The sequence below is a fragment of the Phascolarctos cinereus genome, unplaced genomic scaffold (genome assembly GCF_003287225.1).
Source record: "Phascolarctos cinereus isolate Bilbo 61053 unplaced genomic scaffold, phaCin_HiC Scaffold_7;HRSCAF=346, whole genome shotgun sequence".
Classification (NCBI taxonomy): Eukaryota; Metazoa; Chordata; class Mammalia; order Diprotodontia; family Phascolarctidae; genus Phascolarctos; species Phascolarctos cinereus.
Window position 1 is genome coordinate 46639757 of NW_027556180.1, and position 25328 is coordinate 46665084.

General features: G+C 39.6%; 1 protein-coding gene across 1 annotated transcript in view; it reads left to right on the forward strand.

Moving 5' to 3' along the window:
• Window positions 1-25328, forward strand: part of WWTR1 (WW domain containing transcription regulator 1) — a 178606-nt gene that overhangs the window by 135076 nt on the left and 18202 nt on the right. Inside the window, exon 3 of the mRNA XM_020980909.2 lies at window positions 19627-19832. Within this exon, the coding sequence (XP_020836568.1) occupies window positions 19627-19832 (206 nt within the window). The remainder of the gene's footprint in view (window positions 1-19626; window positions 19833-25328) is intronic.

Genomic DNA, 25328 nt, shown 5'->3' on the forward strand with positions numbered 1-25328 from the left:
AGCGCAACTGGACAAGGTACAATCCACCTGTCAGGCCAAATTTGCCTTGGTGTACCTGGGGATTCCTTGCTCAAGAGGGAAGCAAGGAAGGCAAAGAGAGGCTTGCAGAATGTACAGAACACAGAATCTTTCTCATATCAGCTGAGACTGTTGAGAAATCTCTCTTTAGCAATTCTCAGCCCAGAGGCTTGAATAAAGGACTCAGTGTGAAGTCGGGATGGTGCAATTTTTTTGTTTAATACTTTGCAGATTTTTGGAACTCTCTGCACCCTGAACTAAAAAAACTGCATTTTTTGCTGACCTTGTTGGAAGGCTAAGACTGTTTCTGGGAAATAGGGGAAACAAGCAGCCTTTTGTTGGCAGGAGCAGAGAGAGACAGAAGGCGGGAGAGAGCCTGGGCTTGACTCTTTTTTTCCTTCATGATGTCGTGACTGAGACAAGACCATAATATGGCTGGATTTTTCTTTTTACCTCGGCTGACATGTGTTTTACATCACACTGGGCTGTGTGACACCTGATGCTGGCCAATTTGCATGAATTAAGCCACGGGCTGCCCATAAGCTGAGGGGAAAAGACACAGCTGCATTTCTGACACGGGAATCATAAAAGTTTGAGGAGCCTGGGGCAGCACATGTCAGGAACAATTTACACCTGTATATTTTGGCCTTCCACTTGCAAATCATTCTACCTAGAAAGATATCTTAGCCAGAAGGCCCAGTAAGACCTTATGCCAGGTGCTGCCCCTTCCTCCGTTAGACTTGCTGAGTTAGTTATAAAGCAGAATGTCTAAGAGCATTTCTATTTTAAGGGAGCAAAAAGCATTGAGTGCTATTCTATTTCCTATTAAGTCTAATAAAAACAACATTACTTTGAGGGCAGCCCAGGGAAGAAAGCAGAGACTCCTGGGGACCATCACATTCTTTGTGTTTGTATCCCAAGTACCTGGCACCGAGCCTAGCTCTTCGGAGAAGATAATAAATGTTTATTACCTGATTGATCGAAGAATACTGGCCTGAGAATTAGGAGACCTGGAGTCTAGTTTTAGTATGACACTGAAACTCAGTGTGGCCATGGAAAAACAGCATTCTGTCTCCGGACCTCAGTTTCCTTGCCTGTAAAATGAGACAGTTGGACTAAAAGATTTTCCAAGGCAGGGGTTTTTTGTGCAATATTTCCCTTTGACAAGTTTGATAAAGCCTAAAAGGGGTAGTACCCCATTTTACAATGTTTTAAAATACACAAACTGCACAAGATTACAAAGAAATCCAATTATAGTGAAATTCAATTATCAAAAAAAACATTTTAAGTTCACAGTTACATAGAAATGCATTTTATATGACTACACATGGATAACCTATGTCAAATTGCTTGCTTTCTCAATGAGAGGGAAGGTGAAGGAGGCAGAGAATTTGGAACTCAAAATTTGAAAAAAAATGTTAAAATTGTTTTCACATGTAATTGGGAAAAATAAAATATTAAAAGAAAGTTCACAGACTCCAGGTTAAACTCTAATCTAAGGGCTATTGCGATAAAAATTGCGGGGTTGCATCATTCCCTAACTCCACAATAAGGGATTCTTTTGGACTCAGAGTCAAGAAGATCAGAGTTCAGATGTAGCCTCAGAAATTTACTAGCTGTGTGACCCTGGGCAAGTCACTTAACCTTTCTTCACCTCAGCTTCCTCAACTGTAAAATGGAGATGATTATAGCACGTACCTCAGAGGATTGCTGTGAGGATCAAATGAGATAATATTTAGGAAGCACTTTGCCAACTTTAAAGCCTTATGTAAATATTAGCTATGATGATGATTCATTCTTGTATGATTGTATAATTCGATGGGACCATGACCTCCTTAGTGACAGTCTTTTCTTCACTGGCACTGATATCAACCCCTTCATGCCTTAGTCTCCTGTTGTTGTTTGTATGCTGTCACAAATCCTCTCGAGAACCCAATTTCTTAGCTTTTTTGTGGGTCTGCTGAAGCTCGTGGATTGCTTCTCAGAATAATGTTTTAAAATGCATAAAATACGATGTGTTGGATCACAAAGGAAAACAATTACTTTGAAATACAGTAAAAAAAATTTTAAAATGATCATATACAGTAACTATAAGCACTGTTCTCAAGGCTTTGCTTGGCTGGCTGTTGCCTTTCCTCCCCTTATCACTCCCATGATCTGCCTCCATTTAATCCCTCCTTCCTTCTAGATGAGGGGCCCAGCCTCCTTTCCCAGTCATAGATGTCTATGAATATGTCTATTATGTTACTTCTTTTGTATACAATGAACCCATCTGACAAGGGCTTAGAGGAGAGTAATGTGGTCCAGTGGAAAGAGGCTTGGATTTAGAGTCAAGGACCTGGATTCAAAGGCTGGCTCTGGCATTTATTACTTATATATTAAGCAGAGAAATCACAACATCTCCGAGCTTTGGGATTCTCATCTGTAAAATATAGGAGTTGGACTCCATGGCTTCTGATGCTCCAGCTAGTGCTAATTTTCATCTTTTTGTTTTGAACTCATTCTTGTCTGATTCCTCTGATACTATCATAACCTGAAGTCGAACTTTTGGACTAAATTTGAGCTGCCATTCACAGTGAAATAGGGGAAGCAGAACCTATTGTGTTGAGACCTGGAGGGCAAAAGGAAGCCTTCATATCTTCTACGTCTAGTTTGAAGAGCTGTGTAAATCTATTAGGAAGATGAAATTGAGTCTCAGTCACAGGAAGAGGTGACAGAGAACCACATTTGTTACGAAAACTTTCACAATGGCATATATTACATATATAACATATGTGTATTATGCTATACATAAATAATATATGACACATATGTATACACACATATACATATGCGTGTATATTGTATATATATATACAAAAGATACGTGTGTGTGTGTGTGTGTGTGTGTGTGTGTGTGTGTATCTTAGCCAAATATTCCAAATGAAAGACTTCCTGGACCTCAGATACAATCCTTCTGCCTCTTTTGGGGGCAATTTCATGTAATGTCATAAATAGCACCGATTTCCTTAAAATCCCAAGAGGACTCAGTCTGGATAGGTAATATCCCCTCACTGATTGTTAGTTTTCTGTAGAGGAGAAAAAGGCTAACTCCACTCCTGTAATCCAGAGAGGAACCCTTCAAAGCTTAGTCTAGACAGACTGACTTTTATTTTGAATACTGAAGTATTATTTGATAATTGTGCCAGATGATGGCCTGAAGGGAAGAGTTTGATGCAAAACAATTGTAAATTGAATTTGACTTAATAGATTATAATGCATAGACCAATACCTGAGCAGGGGATTGTTGATAATGGTAGCTAGCATTTACAAAGCACTTTAAGGTTTGCAAAGAAATCTACATAAGTCATTGATCCTCACAATAACACTGTGAAGGTGGTGCTATTGTTATCTATAGATATTTTTAGAGATGGGGAAACTGAGACTGAGAGAGGTTAAGTGAGTTGTCCAAGGTCACACAGCTGGGATGTATCTGAGGGAGGGTTTATTTGATTTATCCACTGCACTGAGTTGGCTCAGTCAGCCCTTTAAAATTTTTTATAGATTTATTTGGATTTATATCCCCTTCCTATTCAAATACAGTTCTCCCTTGCCAATTCCCAGAGAGCCATCCATAGAATTTACACACACACACACACACACACACACACACACACACACACACGTTCAACAAACTAACCCACACCAGTCAAATCTGACATCACATGCAGCATTCCCCTCACCTCTTCAACAAAGGGGCATCCTCATATCTCTTTTTGGGACTCCATGTCCATTCATCATAATTTGACAACTTTCAGTTTCATAGTTTAACACAGGCTCTGCAGCCACTGTTCCAACCCTAACTCTACTAGTAGATGAGGTTCCCAGAAGGCAACTAGCTACTGTGTTTCCTTTCAGGGTTCTAGAGCTACAACCTTGAGGAATTGAGAGGTGGTTTCTAGGACCATAACTCCTGAGTCCCCACTGGTCTACTGCCCTCAGTGATAATCCATTAACAATGAGTCAGCCAGACTTAAACAATCTGTAGAAGGTGGGATTTACTAAAGAGTGGTAAGAACAGTTCATCTCATTGGAAATTGAGGAGATGCCATCGATTGGGGAATGGCTGAACAAGTTATTGTATATGATTGTGATGGAATAGTGTACTTATAAGAAATGATGAGCAGAATGCTCTCAGAAAAACCTGGAGAAATGTGTATGGGCTGATGCAAAGTGAAATGTACTATGTACGATACTGTAAGATGATCAGCTGTGAGTGACTTAGCTATTCTCAGCAATACAGTGATCCAAGACAGCTCTGAAGGACTTATGATGAAAAAGGAGAAAGAACCAGAGAAAGAATTGATGGTGTCTGAATACAGCTTGAAACATAAAAACAAAACAAAATGAACAAAAAGAACAATTCATCTCCCCAAAAGTCTGGGGCAGCACACTTTCCTATAAATTCATGCAGAGTGCTACGAAAAGTGGTCTCATGTTTAGCAAAGGGAGAAACTCACAGCTCCTGGAAATCTTTTGCTTGAGCTCCCTTTCTCTCCTTCATAAGGCCTTCATGAAGTTCCACTTAGGCATGGTATAGCTTTCTGCTGGACTTCTCAGAGAGTCCTAAAGTTTCTTTCTTTATTTATTTCTTTATTTTTTACTTTTAGGCAATTGGGATTAAGTGACTTGCCCAGGGTCGCACAGCTAGTAAGTGTTAAGTGTTTGGTCTGAGGCCGGATTTGAACTCAGGTCCTCCTGACTTCAGGGCCAGTGCTCTATCCACTGTGCCACCTAGCTGCCCCCTAAAGTTTCTTTCTTCAGAGTGTCTCATACGTCCTCACTCATTACCAGTGTAGACACTGTTCCTAGTCATTGCTCTTCTAGGGACATTGCTAGGATGCTTAAAATAAGTCTAGAACTTCTGGACTGTTTGAAATTCACATGGACTTCTGTTGGTGGTTGTGGTGGGGAATAGAACCTTTTCTCTCCCACCTTTCCAAAGTAATTCCTCTCACGGGCTTAGCTATAACTCCTGTCTGCAAGCTCACCTCTAATCCCAATAAACCCCATATGTAGCATCACCTCATTTCATCCAATGACCTTCACTCCTTCCAAATTGTTCAAGGACTTTTTCTACACCTAGTGAAATCTCTCTGATTGATTGATTGACTCAAATAGATGTATTCTCCTCTGGTAAAATGTTATCAGGACTATAATATTTTCTTAGTTATTTCAGTTTGGAGGGGTGTGATTGATTGGGTCAGTTGTACCCCCGACTCTTATGAAAAAGTACTAAATTTGGAGCTAGATGGGACCAGAATTTTAATCTAGTCTTCTCATTTTATAGTTCAGGAAATGGAAACCCAGAGAGGAAAAGTGACTTTTCCAAGGTCATATGGCAAAAACTGTTAACAGTGAAGTTTGAACCTAGGTCTCCAGAGCTATTGACTATTCTTTCCAGGCATCATACTGCTTTATTTAAAAAAAAATTTCCACTGTCATTGTATATATTGATTTTCTGGTTCAGCTTACTGGAAAATTAACTCTGAATTCCTTTAGGGAATAATGCTACAGTCTACAGAGTGGTAAGTGATTTCCTAGTTCAGGGTTATCATGGGGTGGGGGCGATCTTCTTGAGCATTAAATGGATTAAATCTGTGGATGTGTGGAATCCTAAGTATTTAGTCCCCTGGGGAGCAGGACTACTTGCAGTGGAAGCAGAGCTAATGAGGCTTTTAAATCCAAGGACTTAGGTCGGAGCAGCAAATGCCCCCACTTCACTCCTTCATGATTGAGAGTGTCTGTGCCTTTGTAATTGTAGTGCCTTCTCTCTGTTAATTATTTTCTATTTATCCCGTATATAGCTTGCTTTGCATATGTTTGTTTGCGTCTTGTCTCCCCAGTTTGATTGGGAGCTCCTCGAGGGAAGGGATTGTCTTTGGCCTTTTTTGCTATCCCCATCACTTAGCACATAGTTGGCGCTTAATAAATGTTTAATTTAATAAATTAATAATAAATAATGAATTTAATAATTAATAAATGTTTATTGGTTGATTGTGGGTATATGACCAGCACGGAGTGATTTTTTTTTAAAGTAGAAATTCTGCTGTTTGGAGTGGTAGAGGAATACACACATGTATATGTGTGTATATGTGTGTGTGTGTGTGTGTGTGTGTATAATATATGTATATGTATGTCTTCATGTGTATACAAATACATACACACATACATCTAAATACACATACACATACACTTATACATATATACACATGTAGGCATACAATACATAAATGCATACACATATGTGTGTATGTATGTGTATATATATATGTAAATACGTGTGTGTGTTGGAGGGGTAGCTTTCCTGCCTAAGCCATGCTTCTGAAACCTTTCCCTTTGGAGATCAGTCCCTCAGGGCTTTGGCATTCTAGGCACCTTCTCTCCTTTCTCATTCAAAGGGTGTTGACTCAGATCAATGAACATTTTAAGCACCTGTGATATATTTAAGGAGAGCTGCAGAACACTTGTTAATTTTCGTTGGTAAGCAGGAATTTCCTCATTGGAAGTAACTTTCACTAATGAAATCACAGGTCTGGACCCCAATCCTGCCCCTACCCTGACCAAAAAAAAAAAAACCTGTAGTGACCATTGGAGACATAAAGATGGAAAATACCAGCCTCTGACCTTATGGAGACTGCTTCGTGGTCTGGCTCATTATAGTAGACCAAGGAGTTTCATTTCTGTGTCTCTGTGTTCCTGTCCTTTTGTGATTCTCTATCACTGCCGTCCTGCAGAATGCAGGCTCTTCCATTTGGATGTAACCTCCTTGATGACTGAGATCAGTTTTTAGTAATATGTACAGAGCTCTCTATATAATAGCCACTTGATAAATGCTCCTTGGATAGGATTGCTGAACCTACCTTAGCCTTCCTCCTAAGAATATTGAATAGGTTTAAAATATATACAAGAAAAATACAAGATAATTTTGAGGATAAAGCAATAGCAATTAGGGGCAATCAATGGGCAAGCATTTATTAAGTACCTACTATATACCAGGTACTGTGCCAAGCTCTGGGAATCTGAATATAAAGAAATAAATTGGGGCAGCTGGGTGGCGCAGTGGATAGAGCACCGGCCCTGGAGTCAGGAGGACCTGAGTTCAAATTTGGCCTCAGACACTTGACACTAGCTGTGTGACCCTGGGCAAGTCACTTAACCCCATTGCCTAGTCAAAAAAAAAAAAGAAAGAAACAACTTTCAAGAAGCTCACATACTAACAGGTGAGACAATAAGTGCATATGCAAGTCCGTATAAAATAAATATAAAGATAATAAATAAAAAATAATTCAATTCAAGGTGTTTTGGGATAGAGGGCACTAGCGGTCTGGGTCAGGGGAAGGGCTTCATGTAGAAGATAGTACTTGAATTACGTCTTGAAGGCAGCAATTCTATGAGGCAGAGGAGAGGAGAGAATACATTCCAGGCATGGGAGGCAGCCAGTGGAGTACCATATGTGGGGAATAGTGAGAATGGTGAGATCAGTTGGTTTGGCTCATAGAGTATTTGAAGGGGAATAATGTGTAATATGACTGCAAGTGGAATTTGGTGCCATATTGGAAGGACACTAAATGGCAAAGAAAGGAGTTTCTGTTTGCCCCTGGAGGTAATAAAGAGCCACTGGAGTTTATTGAGCAGGAGAATGCCATGGTCAGATCATGATATTTAAGCATTTGCAGTATTCACACAACTTTTCATTTACTCAGTACTATCAAGATCTTATTCAAAGCAGAATTGTCTTTTTTTTTTTTTAAAGACCATGCTCGGAAGTATGGTTAGAAGTCTAGTCAACAAAACTGCTAAGTATTCTTACTCCTTCATTAGCCTAATTTTGTGTCGTGTGTGTGTGTGTGTGTGTGTGTGTGTGTGTGTGTGTGTGTGTGTGTATCTCCAAGGGCAGTTTTAAAGCTATGAATGTTTATCTAAAAGTTTGTTAGTTGGTTTTGAGATGGGTTTAAAAGAGCCAAGTCAAGGGGGTGTTTATTGGCAGAAATGGGGGTGACTTCTTTCATTCATGCGAAGGAGCTCCTAGTATTAAAAGTCACTCTACTTATGTAGTTTTAGAGACTGACCTTGGATTCTGAGAAATGGCCTCAATTGCCCTTGACCTCCTGTACTAGGTCATAATGGTCAGAGGTAGATGTTCTGACTCTAAGCCCAGACTTCTTTCCAGTACACTGTTCTGTCTCTCCAGGATGAAGTGGGAGGGATGGGGTATTTATCCCAGGCTTTTTTAAAAAAATGATATTTTTAAAAGGTCAGATTGAAAGACAGCTTGGTGCATTGGACAAAATGGTGGAAGGAAATCAAGTGGTCTGAGTTTTAGTCTTAGCTATCTCATTAGTTGTACAACCTTGGGCTAGGGCTTTCAATGCTCTGAGCCTGTGTCTTCATCAGGAATAATGTTGCTGTTGTTTGGTCATGCCCTCCTTCTCATGACCCAGTTTTGGGTTTTCTTGGCAAAGATACTGGAAGGGTTGGCCATTTTCTTCTTCAGCTCATTTTACAGATGAGGAAACTGAGGCTCAGATTGGTTCAGTGACTTGCCCACGGTAACACAGCAAGTGCAAAATATGCAAGGCAGGAATTAAAATTGTCTCTCTAACTTCAAGCCTACCATTCTACCAAGTTGCTTATTTAGTGAAAGTCTTATCTCTGGATGAGAAAATGGAGACTCTTGGAGGTTAAATGACTTCCCAAAGTCATGCAGTTATTGGCTTTACCTAGCCAGCCTTCTTCTTACTAATGTGCTGCCTTGCCTGTGAAGAGGTTACTCAATTTCTTTGTTTTTTTTTTTCCCCCATCTTTTCATCCTTAGCTCCTGAGATATTAAACTATTAATAGGGTGTTGTTATGGTGATTAACACATAGCAGGTGCTTTGTAAACACTTGAATTCAATTGACTTGACAAAATGTTTGTTGTCTCTCTTCCTCCCTTTTGATCTCTTAAATCAACTTCTGTGGTCTGGCCCTGCCTGGGAACTTAGCTATTTTTTCTTTCTTTTTTTTTTTTTTTTTTAGTAATTCTTTACTGTGAAAATACGTTTTGAGTTAGAATTCCCATAGTCTTTTGTTTGCATCTCTCTTCTGGCACTTATAACAGCCCACCTTTATGTTGTGGTTTTTTGAAGTTAAATCTTGTGTTAATATTCTGTCTTCTCAAGCACTGTGTCCATAGGATTGAAAGCACAGACATGAAGTCTTGTGAGAGTGTGTCCTGAGAGATTGAAGGTTTCTGGGGACCCCCTTCCTGTTTGGCCTATTTATGAATTGTGGAAGTATCTTGGATACTTGGATACCAAGTGTTGTACTTGCTGCAGAAAGTGCCTGTGATGATAAGGCTCAACAGATTTATCAATGTCACATGAATGTTTTCCCAGACATTTGCTTCTCAGAGTAGAGTAGTGAAAATGAAGTGCTATCTGACTCCTTCCAGTCCCGGTCCTACACGGAGGTCTCATTAAGGATCATGAATTTAGAACTGGAAGGGACCAAAGAGGTCATTAGATCCAGCCCCCTCATTTTACAGATGGGGACACTGAGCTTTCGGGAGATCTAGTGACTTGCTTATTAGTACACAGCTAGTAAATGTCTGAGGGGTGTTTAAGCCTAGGGCTCCCTGTGCTCTTCCACTGTACTGGGCTCTTGACGGCTGGCACAAACCCTTTGTAACGGTTATAAGGATGGGTACAGAATGAATTCGATGTCTTTGATGAGTATAGAGCATTCATCACCAGGCTGTCCAGAGGATGATGATATTTTCAGGCGTGTCATCTCTGACCACCCTTTCCTAAGTCATCGGGATGTTTGGCATAAATGGAAGAAATACCCTTGCCAGCAGCTGGATTCACAGATACTTGAAGCACCTACTTGGGGTATAAAGCTTAGCTTTGTAAACTCTATTTTAGGAGGATGAGAGGGAAAGGGAATATAGAAATAGAATAGGGAAAAGAAAAAGAGAAAAGAAGATCATTGAAGCATGTATACACATATGTATATTTAAATACACGGAAGAGAACAGTAGGAAGACTAGAAAGAAGTACAGAGAAATAGGACAGCTTTGAAAGTTACATGATGAACTTATTGTATTTAATATGTTAGTATTATCTAATAGAAAAAATAAAACCATGTATGAGATCTGCATTAAAATCCTCTTCTTCCATTGTAGCATGCATATGAAAATACTGATGTCATTTGGGTTTGTTAAGTTGAGAATAAAAATATCCTTTAAAAAAAAAAAACCTCACCATTTTACTAGGCATGGAAATAGACCCAGTACTTAAGAGAGGAGGAAATGGAGATTAGAAAGGAAAAACATTCTCATTCCAGAATTCATTGGGCTAGCACCTTATGCCTTTGGCCCCCCAGTAAGTTTACCTTTTGTCATGTTGGCTGAAATAAGATATTGGAGGGGTTGGCTCAAAGTCTCCTTTTAAAGGGCTGGGAATAGAGAGTAGTCATCTACCCGTGTACTTCCTGAGAGAAGAAAGAAAGAGGCAGAGAAGGGGGAGAAAATAAGTCAGGAAAAGAATAAGCAGGCAGGTGATTCCAGCTCTGTTTCTTTCCTGACTCCCCACATAAACCATCCCTTTGGGAAGAGCATTTGGAGGAGAGAGACAAGGTAAATTCTGAGTCTGTTGACTCAGAGGCTGAGGGCCCTAGTACTGGAATGTTGGTGGCTGCCAATGAGCCAGGCGCTCTTAGTTTTTGACAAAATGTGCTCATAGCTCAGTGCCTAGTCTAGTTTTATTCTTAAGCCTAACCATATGGTTTTGTTTTCTTCCTTTGGCTTGTTTTTTGTGAACAAAGCCTATTTAAGAGAGAGACAGAGAGAATCAGAGAAGGAGGGAGGAGAAGGAGAGAGAGAGAGAGAGAGAGAGAGAGAGAGAGAAGAGAGAGAGAGAGAGAGAGAGAGAGAGAGAGAGAGAGATTGAGAGATTCAGGACATAGGAAAGCAAGTCATTATACCTCTTCCAGGCCAAGCGGACATTTGTCAAACATTCCAGGAAAGCAGCTGGGGCAGCCTCTGATTCACTTAGCTCCTTCACAGTCTGAAGCTTCTGGCTTTAGAAGGATGCCTGCCCTCTTTCTGCTATTACCCTTTACCCTGCAAAGAGTCCAAGTTTATACAGAGAATCCCTTCCATTTTCTTCTTTTTGTATTCTTTATTTTATTTTTAAAATATTTTACTTTTTTCCAATTACATATAAGATTTTTAAACATTTATTTTTTAAAACTTTTGAGTTCTAAATTCTCTCTCTCCCTCCCTCGTTGAGAAGGCAAACAATTTGATGTAGGTTATATGAGTGCAGTCATGCCATACATTTCCATATTAATCATGTGAAAGAAAAAACAGACAAGGAAAATTAAGAAAGTTTAAAAAGTATGCTTTGATCTGCATTTGGACTCCATCAGTACTTTCTCTGGAGGTGGATAGCATTTTTCATCATGAGTCCTTCAGAATTGTCTTAGCTCATTGTATTGCTGAGAATAACTAAGTTATTCACAGTTGATATCATATAATAAATATTGCTAGTACTGTCTACAGTGTTCTCCTGGTTCTGATCACTTCATTTTGCATCAGTTCTTGTAAGTCTTTCCAGTTTTTCTGAAAGCATCCTGTCATTTCTTGTGGTACAATAATATTCCATCACAATCACATACCACAACCTGTTCAGTCATTCCCCATTTGATGGACATCCCCTCAATTTTTAATTCTTTGCCAACGCAAGAAGAGCTGCTATAAATATTTTTGTATATATAGGTCTTTTTTCTTTTTTCCTTTTTTTTTTTAAATCTCTTTGGGATACAAACTTAGTAGTGGCAATGCTGCGTCAAAGGGTATGTACAGTTTAAAGCCCTTTGGGCTTGTTCCAAATTGTTCTCCAGAATGGTTGGATCAGTTCACAACTCCACCAACAATACATTAGTGTCCCAATTTTTCCATATCTCCTCCAACATTTGTCATTTTTCTTTTTTGTCATTAGCTAATCTGATAGGTATGGGGTGGTACCTCAGAGTTGTTTCAATCTGCATTTCTCTAATAATGTTCTTGTATTTTAAAAAAGTAAACTTGTCTCTGGTGTAGTCTTTTTAGTTAAGGATCTTAGCCCTTACAGTAAAGGTCATTGAGATTAATCTCCCTTATTTTACAGATGAGGAAATGGAGGCTCTGAGAAGTTAAATGATTTCTCTAAGGTCAGACAGCCAGTAGGTAGCAGGGCTGGAATCCACATGCCGACCTTTTAATTCCAATTACAACACATTTAATAATAGAGCTGTGCAATGGAAGTTGCTGTTTCCCAGAATGGGAAAAAAAGTCTTGTTTATTAACCTCACTACAATTATAGGTATAGATTGACAACTAGAGAATTTCAACTTTAGTCTGAATGTCTCGCTTTGTTCATTATTCAAAATATGTATTTGTGGACGTGGGGAAGGGAAGGAGGCAAGGGCCAGGGGAATTTATCTTCCTTCTGGTTGTGAGGTACCATAGAGGGAATGTGGAACTAAGAATTAGGAGGCCTGGATTCCCAAGTTCTAACTTCTCCTGTTTGATTTTAGTCAAATTACTTAACTATACATTGTTCATCCACAAATGAGGGCTTTGGACTTGGTGATTGTTAAAGTCCCATCGAGCTCTGTGAATCATACAAACTTTTGAACTTGTTCATTTATTCAATAAGCACAAATTAAGCACCTACTATGTTCCATATACTGTGCCAGACACTTGGCATACAAAGACCCACCCCCACCCCCACCTTCCCCTCCCCCACCCCAAAAGGCTCTGCCCTTAAAGAACTTGCATTTCCTCGATTTTGTGAGCTTTTAAGTGACCTAACCAGTCTTGAAAGACAGAACAAGAAGAGATTTTTTTCATAGTTCATATCCAAAGCAAGTATTTTCTGCTGTTCATGTTAACTATTAGCCAGTCTCTTAGTAGTGCAAAGAGTTATATATTTGGAACAAAAGGACCTAACTCCAAATCTTTAACTCTGGCAGATGCTATTGCTTTGACCTTGGGTAAGTCTCTTAACTCCTGAGACTCAATTTCCTCATTTGTAAACTGAGGAGACTGGACTCTGGGGTACCTTCGATCTTGAAATTGTATATTCATTAAATCACTCATGTGTGTTTATTGTACTTTCCACCTTCTTTTGCATATTTAATACTAATGAACCCTTTAATATCTTATGGGAAGTCTGTAAGGATGACCATAACATCAACAATGTCAATTTGGAAAGCATTAGCATAGCTATTTTCTAGGTTTCACTATCCTTCAGCCAAAATGATCTCTATTAATGCCCGTAGAAATACGCTGCTGACCCAAGATTTTTAGAGTTCTGAATTGTTTTTCCAGGTGTGGTGATGAGTTCATGTTGATTCAGTCGCATTTTCCGGCTTGGTCTCCTTGTGACCAGAGCCTGCCAGGTACAATAAGTAAATCCTTGTTGATTGGTTGACCAATGTATTTGTGAAATGGCTGGCAGATTTGATGTGGTAGGTAGCGCAGTGGCTGGAGCTCTGGCCCTGGATTCAGGAGGACCTGAGTTCAAATCCGGCCTCAGACACGTAACATTAGCTGTGTGACCCTGGACAAGTCACTTAACCCCCACTGCCCAACCCAAACCAAAAATACAAACAAAATACAAATACATGTTGCCAAGGTATGGAGCTTATGGTATCCTTGGGGTGAATACTTAGTATACAGCTTATTTTTATTTATTCAATTATACTTATAATAAAGTACTGCTGAATTACTTGGAATCAAATAACAATATTAAAACAAGAAAAGATTAAAGCACTTGACTCAATTTAAATTATTTAAAACAATTTGTGCTCTTCAGTGTAAAAAAAAGTCTATTTTTGGACCATGTTTCCATTTATAGGATTTAGAGCTGTAAGAGATCTTAAAAGTCATCAAATACCATCATTTTACAGATGAGGAAACTGAGACCGTGTGAGATTAAGTGACTTGCCCAAAGTTTCACAGGTTAGGATTTAAACTACGGTCCCCTAACTTCAAATGCAGTATTCTTTACATCACGCCTTAGTTCTCTGAAGAAGTATCTTTGGTCCATTCAAAGAAAGTCAAATAATCCACATCATACTCTGTACCACTCTTATTTTTTTTTGGTCTGGACCCATGACTTCATTGGCATAAATCAGTCTACCAACACAGGTCAGTAATTTTCTTCAGTTCATAGTCTTAGCTGAATAGGGGCACTGAGTGATTGAGAGGCTTGTCTGGAGTCCCATAGCCAATCTGTGCCTCCAAGGCTGACTTTCTACTCACCACATCATGCTACTTTTCATAACCATCCCTTCCCATTCTGTCTTTGATAATTGTCATCATTCTGTGATGGATGATGACGATGACAGTAATGATGGTGATGATAACAATGATGAATAACGGTTTCCCTCTCCTATTAGACTGTTGGGACCAGCCACAATCTTCTCCTTCTTTGGATTTTGCCAATACAATGCTTTATACGTAGTAGATTATATTAATAAATATTTGCTGAATTGAATCCCATCTTCTCTGTTTTCTGTTATCCTGGGAAGTTAACTAGGGGTCAAATATCTATGTTGCATGAATTCATCCATTTCCAAAAATAATGATAGAGAAACCTATTTATTTTGAGGTCTTCCAACTTTCCTTCTGATGAAAGCAACAATGAAAGAAAGATAAATGTGAGATGTCGATTCTTATTCTCTTGGAAAGAAAAGTAAAAGACTTCCCTGTTGGAGATTTGATGCATTTTTGCTGGGATGGAGCAGTTTCTGTTTGGGTTATTTCCTTCTCCCAAGACTGGCAAGAAACAGTGTAGAAGAGGTCATTAATTTTTCTCAGGAGGCTTACGGCAATCTGCCCACAATCCAGTCTGGCTTCAGATAGTACATTTGGAATAGTTCTCTGAATATACATATTTTAAGCTGAAGTATTGCTCAACCCTCATAGGAGGCAGGATTATCACATGCAGAACCCATAGTATTCTGTTCGTTGTCAGCATGGTGGCATTTCTTCTTTCTTGGCCTTAATTTCCTCATCTGTAAAACAATGGGCTGGTTCTAAATGATCTCTGTGGTGCTTACCATTTCTTAGTCCAGGAAAACCTGTGGATGATTGTTACTTTCCTATAATTTGTCTTCCAAGGGCAGAGAGCCAGTGTTTGAGTTCAACTCTGGCCTCCACACTTACTAGCTGTGTGATCCTGGGCAAGTCATTTGACCTCTGTTTGCATTGGAGGCAGCTAGGTCATTATCTCAGCCTGTTTATATATGAAATGAATCCTTCTCTGAAAAGGAGGAAGGGAGTTACATTTTCTTATTTCTTCTTCATGGCCAATCTGGGTCACAATAATTTCCCAGAATTAAGTTTAATAATAATAATAATAATAATAATAATAATAATAATAATAATAATAATAATAATAGTTAGCATTTCAATTCAATTCAATAAGCCAGGCACTGTGCTAAGTGCTAGGGATATAAAGATCTTATAACCTAAGCGGGAAGGTGACACACAAATGCAAGCAAAGCAAGCTGTATTCAGGATAAATCGGAAATAATCGAAAGAAGGCGCTGGAATGATCTTAATAATTAGGGAAGGCTTCCTATAGAAGGTGAGATCTTAGCTGGGACTTAAAGGAAGCCAGGGAAGGTCAGTAATCAGAGCATTCCAGGCACAGGGGGAAAATGAAGGAGAATGCCTGGAGCTGAGAGATGAAGTATCTTGTTTATGGAATAGCCAAGACATCAGTGTCCTGGATTGAAGAATATCCCTTGGTGAATAAAGTAGTTTACAAAGTGCCTTACAAAATACTTTTTCATTTTATCCCCACAACACCCCCGACAAGTAGATTATTATTATTATCTATTATTCTCATTTTTCAGATGAGGAAATTGAGGCAAACAGAGATCTGTGGTCAAGATCACAAAGGAGCTAAGTGTCTGAGGCAAGATTTGAACTCAGGTGTTTCTGAGTCACATACTCCACCCACTGTGCCACTTAGCTGCTTACACATGTATTTTTTTTTTCATTTACATTGTGATAATCACCATGAATATTGTTTTCCTGGTTCTGCCCACTTTACATCAGTTCACAGAAATCTTCTCGTGCTTTTCTCTTTGTTACAGTGCAGTTACACTGTACTTCATTTATGTACACGTTATTGAGCTGTTTCCCAGTGGATAAGCATCTACTTTGTCTCTAGCTCCTTGCTCCTACAGAAAGTGCCACCATTGCTTTTTAAAAACAATCTCATTGTTCAAGCACTGCTATCTTTTGACCTCTATTTCCGCTAGCCAGCAGACATGCTGGGCTTTGTGTGGGTTGAATCTAACTTTAATTGGAAAAAGCCTGTTCCCTCGATCCACCCTCCCTCCCTCCCCAGAGATCTCCCTTTGAGAACTGAGTGCTTTGAATGTTCCAGCAAGGGTGTGGTCCTTGAAGAGTTTTCTTTCCAGTTTGAGACTCCCCCAGATAAGATTTCAGACATTAATAAATCTGCTGAGGAGGATCTGGTTGCCTCCGAGGGTTCAATAACAGGACGAATTCTTGGTGTGTGTAAACCAGCTTTACACCCAGAATATGGAACTGGAATGATTTCTGGAGACGACTCCCTGCTCTTCTTCAGTAAAGGACCTAATGACAGGCCATCTCTTCCTTTGCTGAAAAGCGTCTGCACTGTACAATCACATTGTAAAATATTCCTAACCTGGAAGGCTAAAAAGCTCTTTTCCTCGAGTCAGGAATTCCTAATGAAGCAAATAGCTGAATTTCTGTGGAAGATACCAAATTGACACTGGCCATACAAAGCCACCTCATTTAGGCATAAGTGTGGTGTACCCTTTTTTTTTTTTGGCAACTACATTCTAGAAATTACCTGGGAAAAACAGAGAGGATCCTTTGCTCCTGTTTAAATAGATGTCCCTCAAGAGGAAGAAAAATGGGGTAGTCATTAGTTTTAATGACTACCCCTGATTCTTGCAAGAATTAAAGTGAATGCTGGGTATCTGGAGTTTTGGAATAGAAAAAGCACCATCTCTGGTCAGAGGTTCTGGGTTCAAATCCTGTCTCTGGTTCTTATTGCCTTGATCCACTCTCTTAATGTCTTTGGGTGTTAGTTCCCTCATCCGTACAACGAGGGAGTTGGACTCCAATGGTCCCTTCCATTTCTAGAGTAATTGATCAGCCTTTTAGCTCTTCTGTCTCATTACTATAGTTTAACTCAATTCAATAAACACTCATTAAGCACCTACTATGTATAAAACACTGCGTTAGTTGGGAGTTTTGCTTGTTTGTTATCTTATAGCCCTTCAAGTGGAGACTCTAACTCATCTGACAACAGGTGGAAACAGGGTTCATTTTAGTAGCTTTACTTTATGTAACTTTAGCTTCAACATTGTGAACTGCCTTTTGAAATAAGATAGAATGATTGACATAGGGTCAGGAGGTCCTGGGTTCAGATCTCACCCCTAACATGTACTAGCTGTGTGGCAATGGATAAATCACTTAACTTCTTGGGGACTCAGTTTCCCCAGATACAAAATGATGGAGTCAGTCTTAATGACCGTTGAGGTTCCTTCCATCTTTTGGTCTGCGGTTATGTGACTTAGTAGCCTCTGAGTTCCCTTTATAAATCTATGATCCTATGAGCCTCAGATCTGGAGCTGGAAGGGAACCTCAGAAGTTATCCAACCCCTTCAATTTACAGAGAAGGAAACTAAGGCTCAGGGACTTTAAGTGATTTGCCCAAGGTCATGCATGCAAATAGGAGGTTTCAAAGGAGGGATTTGATTTTGCAGTTCCTTTGATTTCAGAGTCAGAGATCTTTCTGCTATGCTTCCTGATGAGATAATATTTGAGAAACCATGACGTGAAGAAGAGCAAACATCTGATTTTCTTTTTTGGTAATGGCTAGAGATGGTGTATGCTGGTCAAATAATGCCATGTTTTCCTTGGCACTGCTTCTTTGTCAGAAAGACATACTGTTTTTATCACCTCTCCAGTGGTTAAGTAAGACACCCACTATAAAAAGACAATGGCTTAAAAACCATAATCCTTATTTAATTACTCACTAAAATATTCATTTACAAAATGTAATTTCTATGCTTAAATTAGCTTGGAATTCTATTTGTCATCAGTACCATCCACAGCAAACATTTACTAAAGTGCTTGTGATAAAGAGAACCCTTTGTCTCCCCAAAGGAATATGAACCGAGGCTATATCTTCACTGTTCTCACATGGCTATCAAGGCACAGCCAGGTTGTACAGTGGGTAGGGTGCTGGTCTGGTCAGCAAGAACTGAGTTCAATTCCAGCTTTAATTACTAACTGGGTGACTCTGGGTCAGTCATTTAACCTCATTTGCCTTGATTTCCCCATCTGTCAAATTTGGGGAGAGAGTTATACACCTACCCCCAGGAGCCTTGTGAGGATCCAGAGAGATAATATTTGTAAAGCATTTTTTTTTCTTTTTAACAATTTTTAAATAATCAATTTATTTATTTTTAGTTTTCAACATTCACTTCTATAAGACTTTGAGTTTCAAATTTTCTCCCCCTCCCCAAGACGGTGTGCAATCTGATATAGGCTCTACTTATACATTCATATTAAGCATATTTTCGTATTAGTCATAATGTTAAGAAGAATTAGAACTAGTGGGGGGAACCACGAGAATGAAGCAATAAAACAAAACCACAAAAGAAAACGCGAGCAAATAGTATGCTTCTGTCTCCATAGTTCTGTCTCTGGATGCAGATATCATTTTCCATTGTGAATCTTTTGGAGTTGTCTTAGATCCTTGCATTGCTAAGAAGAGCCAAGTCTATCAAAGTCAGTCATTGTGCAATGTGGCTTTTACTGTGTATAATGTTCTGCTGGTTCTGCTCATTTCATTCAGCATCAGTTCACAAGTCTTTCCAGGTTTTTCTGAAGTTTGCCTGTTCATCATTTCTTATAAGTAGTATTCCATTACATTCGTATACCATTCCCCAGTTGATGGGCATCCCCTCAATTTCCAATTCTTTGCCACCACAAAAAGAGCTGCTATAAATATTTTTGTACATGTGGGTCCTTTTCCTGTTTTTATGATCTCTTTGGGATAGAGACCTAGAAGTGTTATTGCTGAGTGAAAGGATATGCACAATTTTATAGCCTTTGGGCATAGTTCCAAATTGCTTTCCGGAGGGGTTGAATCAGTTCACAACTCCACCCACAATGCATTAGTGTTCCAATTTTCCCACGTCTTCTCCAACATTTATCATTTTCCCATTTTGTCACATTAGCCAATCTGATAGGTGTGATGTGGTACCTCAGAATTGTTTTGATTCGCATTTCTCTAATCAATAGTGATGTAGAGCATTTTGTAAAGCACTTTGTAAACCTTAAAGCACTTCATGAATGATAGCTGCTATTGTTATTATTATTAACTTTTAATAAAAGAGAAAGAAAAAAATCCTCCTTAAAAATTTTAAGAGTCTGACCTACTCCCTCCAAGCTTATAAGTTTCTCATTTCTTTGGGTCTTCAGCCTTAACCATTTTCTCATTTCTTCCCCTTCAGTGATGAACCACCAGCACCAGCAGCAGATGGCATCTAACACTACTCTGTCCCAGCAGAACCACCCAGCCCCAAACCCACAGGCGGGCTTGATGAGTTTGCCCAATGCCCTGACCACTCAGCAACAGCAGCAGCAGAAACTACGCCTCCAGAGGATCCAGATGGAAAGAGAAAGAATCCGAATGCGCCAGGAGGAACTCATGAGACAGGTATTCACCCCACTTTCGACCTGTCAGGCAGGGGGATTTCTTTGAACCAGAGCTATGGGCCCTGGTGCTTTAAAAACCCAAGGGCTCCAATCCATTTTATTCCCAATCCAAAATTTCCTTCTTTGTCTAGTGCTTTCAGGGCCAAGATGTAAGAAGCTGCCAGATACATCAGTGCTTATATTGGTTCTTATATCAGTTGTGTGTACCATTGGCTGTCCTAAGAAAAAGAAAAAAGAAATAAGATGAGGGAAGGGTAGAAGAATGGGTATGAGGGTGAGAGAAAGAAGCAGGGAAGAGAATGAGGTGGGGGAAAGAGAAGGAAAAGAGGTTTATTATGGGTAGAATATTACCCCCAACTGACTTTTTGGTGACTTTGCCATAAATGGACTCCTCCCCACCCCCAGGCAGAACTTGGTCCATACTCTGACTCTTTCCTTTCTTTTTGTTATTGGCTAATTAGGAAGAGCAGAATTACTGGGACAGGCCTGAGTATGGATCTTTAAATCCTCCCCCCTCCCCCCCCATCTCTGTCCCCTGCTAACTATCGAGCTTGCAGGCTTCTGGGTGCCCCTCAAGGTAGGACCCTTCCCCACCTGCATCTCCAGATGTCTCAGGAGTAGTGGAAGAGGGCCAGCAGAAAGTGGCCAGGCACATCACCATGAGTTTAGGCAACTATAGGATTTTTTAAAAAAGTTTAAATATTACAAAGCAAATTTAAACAGTTCGCGAGTCTCATGGATTTTATTGGCTGTAGTTTGGGAGGAAAGTTTCAATTTATTGTCCCAATGCTTTAGACTCAGCTTTGTGACTCATGGAGCAAAAGAGATGGGTAGCTTCCTTTGGATGGCTTAAGGAAATAAACAGTTTTACCAGACTACTGAAAGAACACATTTTCCTTCTTTTGTTAGGGAATATGTGGTTATTTTTTTAGTTATGACTTCGTGTCTGGAAATTTTCTGTCAACTTCCTTAAAGAAAATAAATAGGCTGCTTCCCTTCAGATGTAAATTCTAGCCCATAAATTGCTTGCATGATGTGACTGGTAGATTTAAGTCTTTTTTTTCTTTTGCAGTGAAATTGTTGGGGGAATGATGTATTGAAGGAACAGGGCTCAGAAAATGAGGCCAACAGAGAGACAATGTGATTTATCCAGGAGAAGTTGTCCCCCAAATCTCAGGGAAAGAATTTTGTCTTAACTCATGTGCCCGTCATGGAATCAGATTCTGGAATTGTTGTACATACCCTTGGGGGCACAGGCTGGGGTGCTGGACTTGGGGTCAGGTGACCCTGGACAAGTTGCTCAACCACACTCTGCCTCAGTTTCCTCATCTGTAAAATGAAGATAATAACACCTACCTCATAGGGTTATTGGGAGGGTCAAATGAGATAGCACAAGTCAAAAGCTTTGCAAACCTGAAAGTGCTATGTAAAATGCTATATTGTTAACTGTTGTTATTGCTATTACTACTACTGACTTCTACTACTACTACCATCATCACCACCACTGCTACTATTATTATCACCACCACTAACACCACCACCACTACAACCTCTACCACCACCACCACCACCACTACTCCCACCACCACCACTGCTACTCCTACTACTACCACCACTACTACTGCCACTAGTGCCACCACCACCATTACTACCACCACTACTACTATCACCACTACCACCACCATTACTATTAGTACAGCTACTACCACCACCACTACTACCACTATTACCACCACTACTACTACTGCTGCTACTGCTGTTACTACTACTACTACTACTGCCATCACTACTACTGCCACTAGTGCCACCACCACCACCACCACTACTACCACCACCACTACTACTATCACCACTACCACCACCATTACTATTAGTATAGCTACTACCACCACCACTACTACCACCACTACTACTACTACTACTACTACTACTACTACTACTACTACTACTACTACTACTATTGCTACTACTATACCTATTGCTATCTAGGTCAAGTACCACATACTATTCCCAGGGCAAGCCACACAAAGGGTTTTTCAGTTGTAGAGATAAAGCAGAAACACAGATCCTGGGACACAGGGAGGCATGAGGCCCTGTAAGGTCAGAGGAAAAGGGAGGAGGTGAGGAGAGACGAGGGAGAGGTATACCCTATTTGAAGTCATCTGGTAGCTTCCTATTTTTATTATTCTGTTACTGAATAGCTGTTGAAAGACTGCAAGTTCTCCCAGCACCCTTTAAATCAGGTTCTCTAAATTCAGCACCCTGGTACAAAGTCCCATCACCCCACCCTAGTTACAGCTCTGGCCTCCTGCCTTTGTGTATGACTTGTGCCTGAACTTACATGGTTATTTCAGGGCAACATTTGTTCAGACTGCTTTTAGCAATAGAGTATCATGTTTCTATGCAGGATATGGCTCTACAATTTTTTTTCCAATTTGGGTAAATACTTGGAATTATTTTTTAGCTTTATGAATGTAGAGCACATTAAAGAGAATTGTGTATCTATTTGCATCTTTTATTGCCTATGTGAGGAAGCTCATACATCAGATTTTTCTCATACCTGACACCAGTTAGCAAAGATGAATGGGGCTCCCCCTTCCTTCTTTCCTTTCCTTCTGCCTCCTCCCTTCACTCTTTCCCCATTTTCTCCTGCTCTCTATACAACAATATTTCTAAAAATTCCAATTCTCTCTCTCTCTTTGTTTTTAAGGGGGGAGAAGGGGTTAGGAAGGGGGAGAGGAAAAAAGTGCACTCATTGGGGGTGGGAGTTAAAATCAGTTTATTTTTTCTGTCTGTTACTTTGAACCAAAATCCAATCTTTACAGTTCATGTTACAGAGAAGTCACCAATTTCCTGTGATGTTTGATTTCCTAATGTGGAGTCACGAAGCTGGGTTTAGCAGCACACACCTGTAATCCCAGGTATCAGACAGGCTGAGGCTCGAGACCATACAATGAAGGCATGCTTTCTGGATGATCTGGGAAGGTTCTCCTCTTGCCTTGACTAATTAAATGACAAATCACTCAGATTCTATATCAGGGTCATAGATGTAGAACTGGAGTGGACCTTAGGGGTCATCTAATTCAGCCCCACATGTTACAGATGAGGAAATCAAGGCCCAGGAAAGTTAAGTGACTTGCCAAAGGTCACGCTGGTAGCATCAGAAGTGAGATTAGAACCCAGGTCTTCTGAGCCTGGAAGCAATGCTCTTAACACTGGGCCATGTTGCCTTAAAGCCTTAGCTTTTCCATATGTCCTATCTATCTTCTGAGGATTCATGCCTCATTAGCTCTTCCACTGAGGAAAGGGACATAGGAATGGACTTGAAGAGAAGCACATCATTTAATATAATTAGTGGACTCTTAACAACTCTGGAAGAGAGTCTGGTGAAGGAAAAGGAAAAAAAAACATTATGAATGAGGTTGGGGGCTTATATTTGATTTCTTTTCATGGTGTTTTCCCATCCCCTACTTCCCAAGTGATTGATATTTGACTGAATAGATTTTCTAATCTGTATTAGAAGCTCTGCATGCAGGAGGGTGCCAGGAGGGTGTATGGGAGCATTTGGGAATGTTTTCCACTTCCCAGTAGCAGGGAGCCCTGGGATTTGGTCAGAAGCAGGCAGGACACAACATGGGAATGGCAGCAGGACAAATGAGAATGTCTGGGGCCTGTCTCCATTGAGCACCCAAGATTCCTGATCCCTCTCAATGCTTAACCTCAACTTTGTAGCAAGGCCAGGCTTTCTCTCTCTCTCTCTCTCTCTCTCTCTCTCTCTCTCTCTCTCTCTCTCTCTCTCTCTCTCTTCTCTCTCTCTCTCTCTCTCTCTCTCTCTCTCTCTCTCTCTCTCTTTCTCTCTCTCTCTCTCTCTCTCTCTCTCTCTTTCTCTCTTTCTCTCTCTCTCTCTCTCTCTCTCTCTCTCTTTCTCTCTCTCTCTGTCTCTCTCTCTCTCTCTCTCTGTCTCTCTCTCTCTCTCTCTCCTTTAAAGAGAATATTTCTTCTTGCAAATATATTTATTTAAATGCAAATCCATAAAGCAGATAAATGAGGCAGCAGGGTGTGGAGAGAGAGAGCCAGTCTTAGAGCCTAAGACCTGGATTCAAGTACCACCCCTCCCACAGATGACTGTGTGGTCATAGGCAAGTCACTTAACTTTCCAGTAGCCCGTGCAATTCTCTCAAAGTAGAAGTTGTAGGGAAGCCTCTCCTCTGATATTACCTTCTATCCCCCCACGCACATATATGTTTGTCTGTTTCTTTCTCTTACAGACAGAGGAGACAGAGAGACAGAGAGAAAGTATATAAATATACACAGGAGTATGTATGCATGTGTGTATATACATAATGATTATATATATATATATATATATATATATATAATATGCAGATATATATACATACACATAAATATACAAACACACAACACACATATGTTTATCTATCTATACAACATATGTAGAGCATATAAGTATATATAGGAATATGTATGTATATATGCAATACATAGTTGTATGTATACATATGCACATACATAAAAATACATACAACACATATACATACACGTCCAACTGCCCTAAATATATATATGGACTATATAAACATATAGAAGAATGTATGTGTATATATATATATATATGTATATATATATATATATACACATATATATATATATATACAAATATTCAACACTTATATATATATCTATACTACATAGTGTTAAGTATATATATAGGAACACGTGTATATGCACACACATTTGTATACATGTTCATATTTGTATATATGCACATATGTATATCTATCTATATTACATATATGGTATGTGTGTATATATGTGTGTGTGCGCATGTCTGTATATACCCCCACACACATATATGTACGTGCATGTACATGCATATGTACGCAATGCAACAATAAAACACGTGTGTATATATATCTAGAAGTCATAGAGAATATAAACATGACTATGCATATGTACATTCAGAATACACATGCACACATGTGTATATGTATATACACACATACATACATGCATATGCACTACATACAACACCTACACATGTATAAAATTATACTTAGAGCTAATTTGGTTGGGGGTGGTCTGAGCTGCAAAGAATAGTATACAAAATGATACACACACTTAGCTATCTGTCTGTTATACTGTATATAGATCTCAAGGCAGTTAAGTGGTACAATGGTTAGACTGATGGACTTGGAGTCAGTTCAAATTTTGCCTTAGACTCTTCTAAACCATGGGACACTGAGAAAGTCACCCAAACTTTCTCAGCCTCAGTGCAAAATGGGGGTATAATAGCACCTCTATCATAGGGTCATTGTGTAGCCTAAATGAAATAGCACATGTAAAGTGTTTCCCAAACGTTAAAGTACTCTATGTTTGCTGTTATTTCTACCTTACGATAAACGGTTGTTTGTATGTTGCTTCTTCCATTAGATGGCGCTCTCCTTGAGCACAAGGACTGTTATTGTCTTTCTTTGTA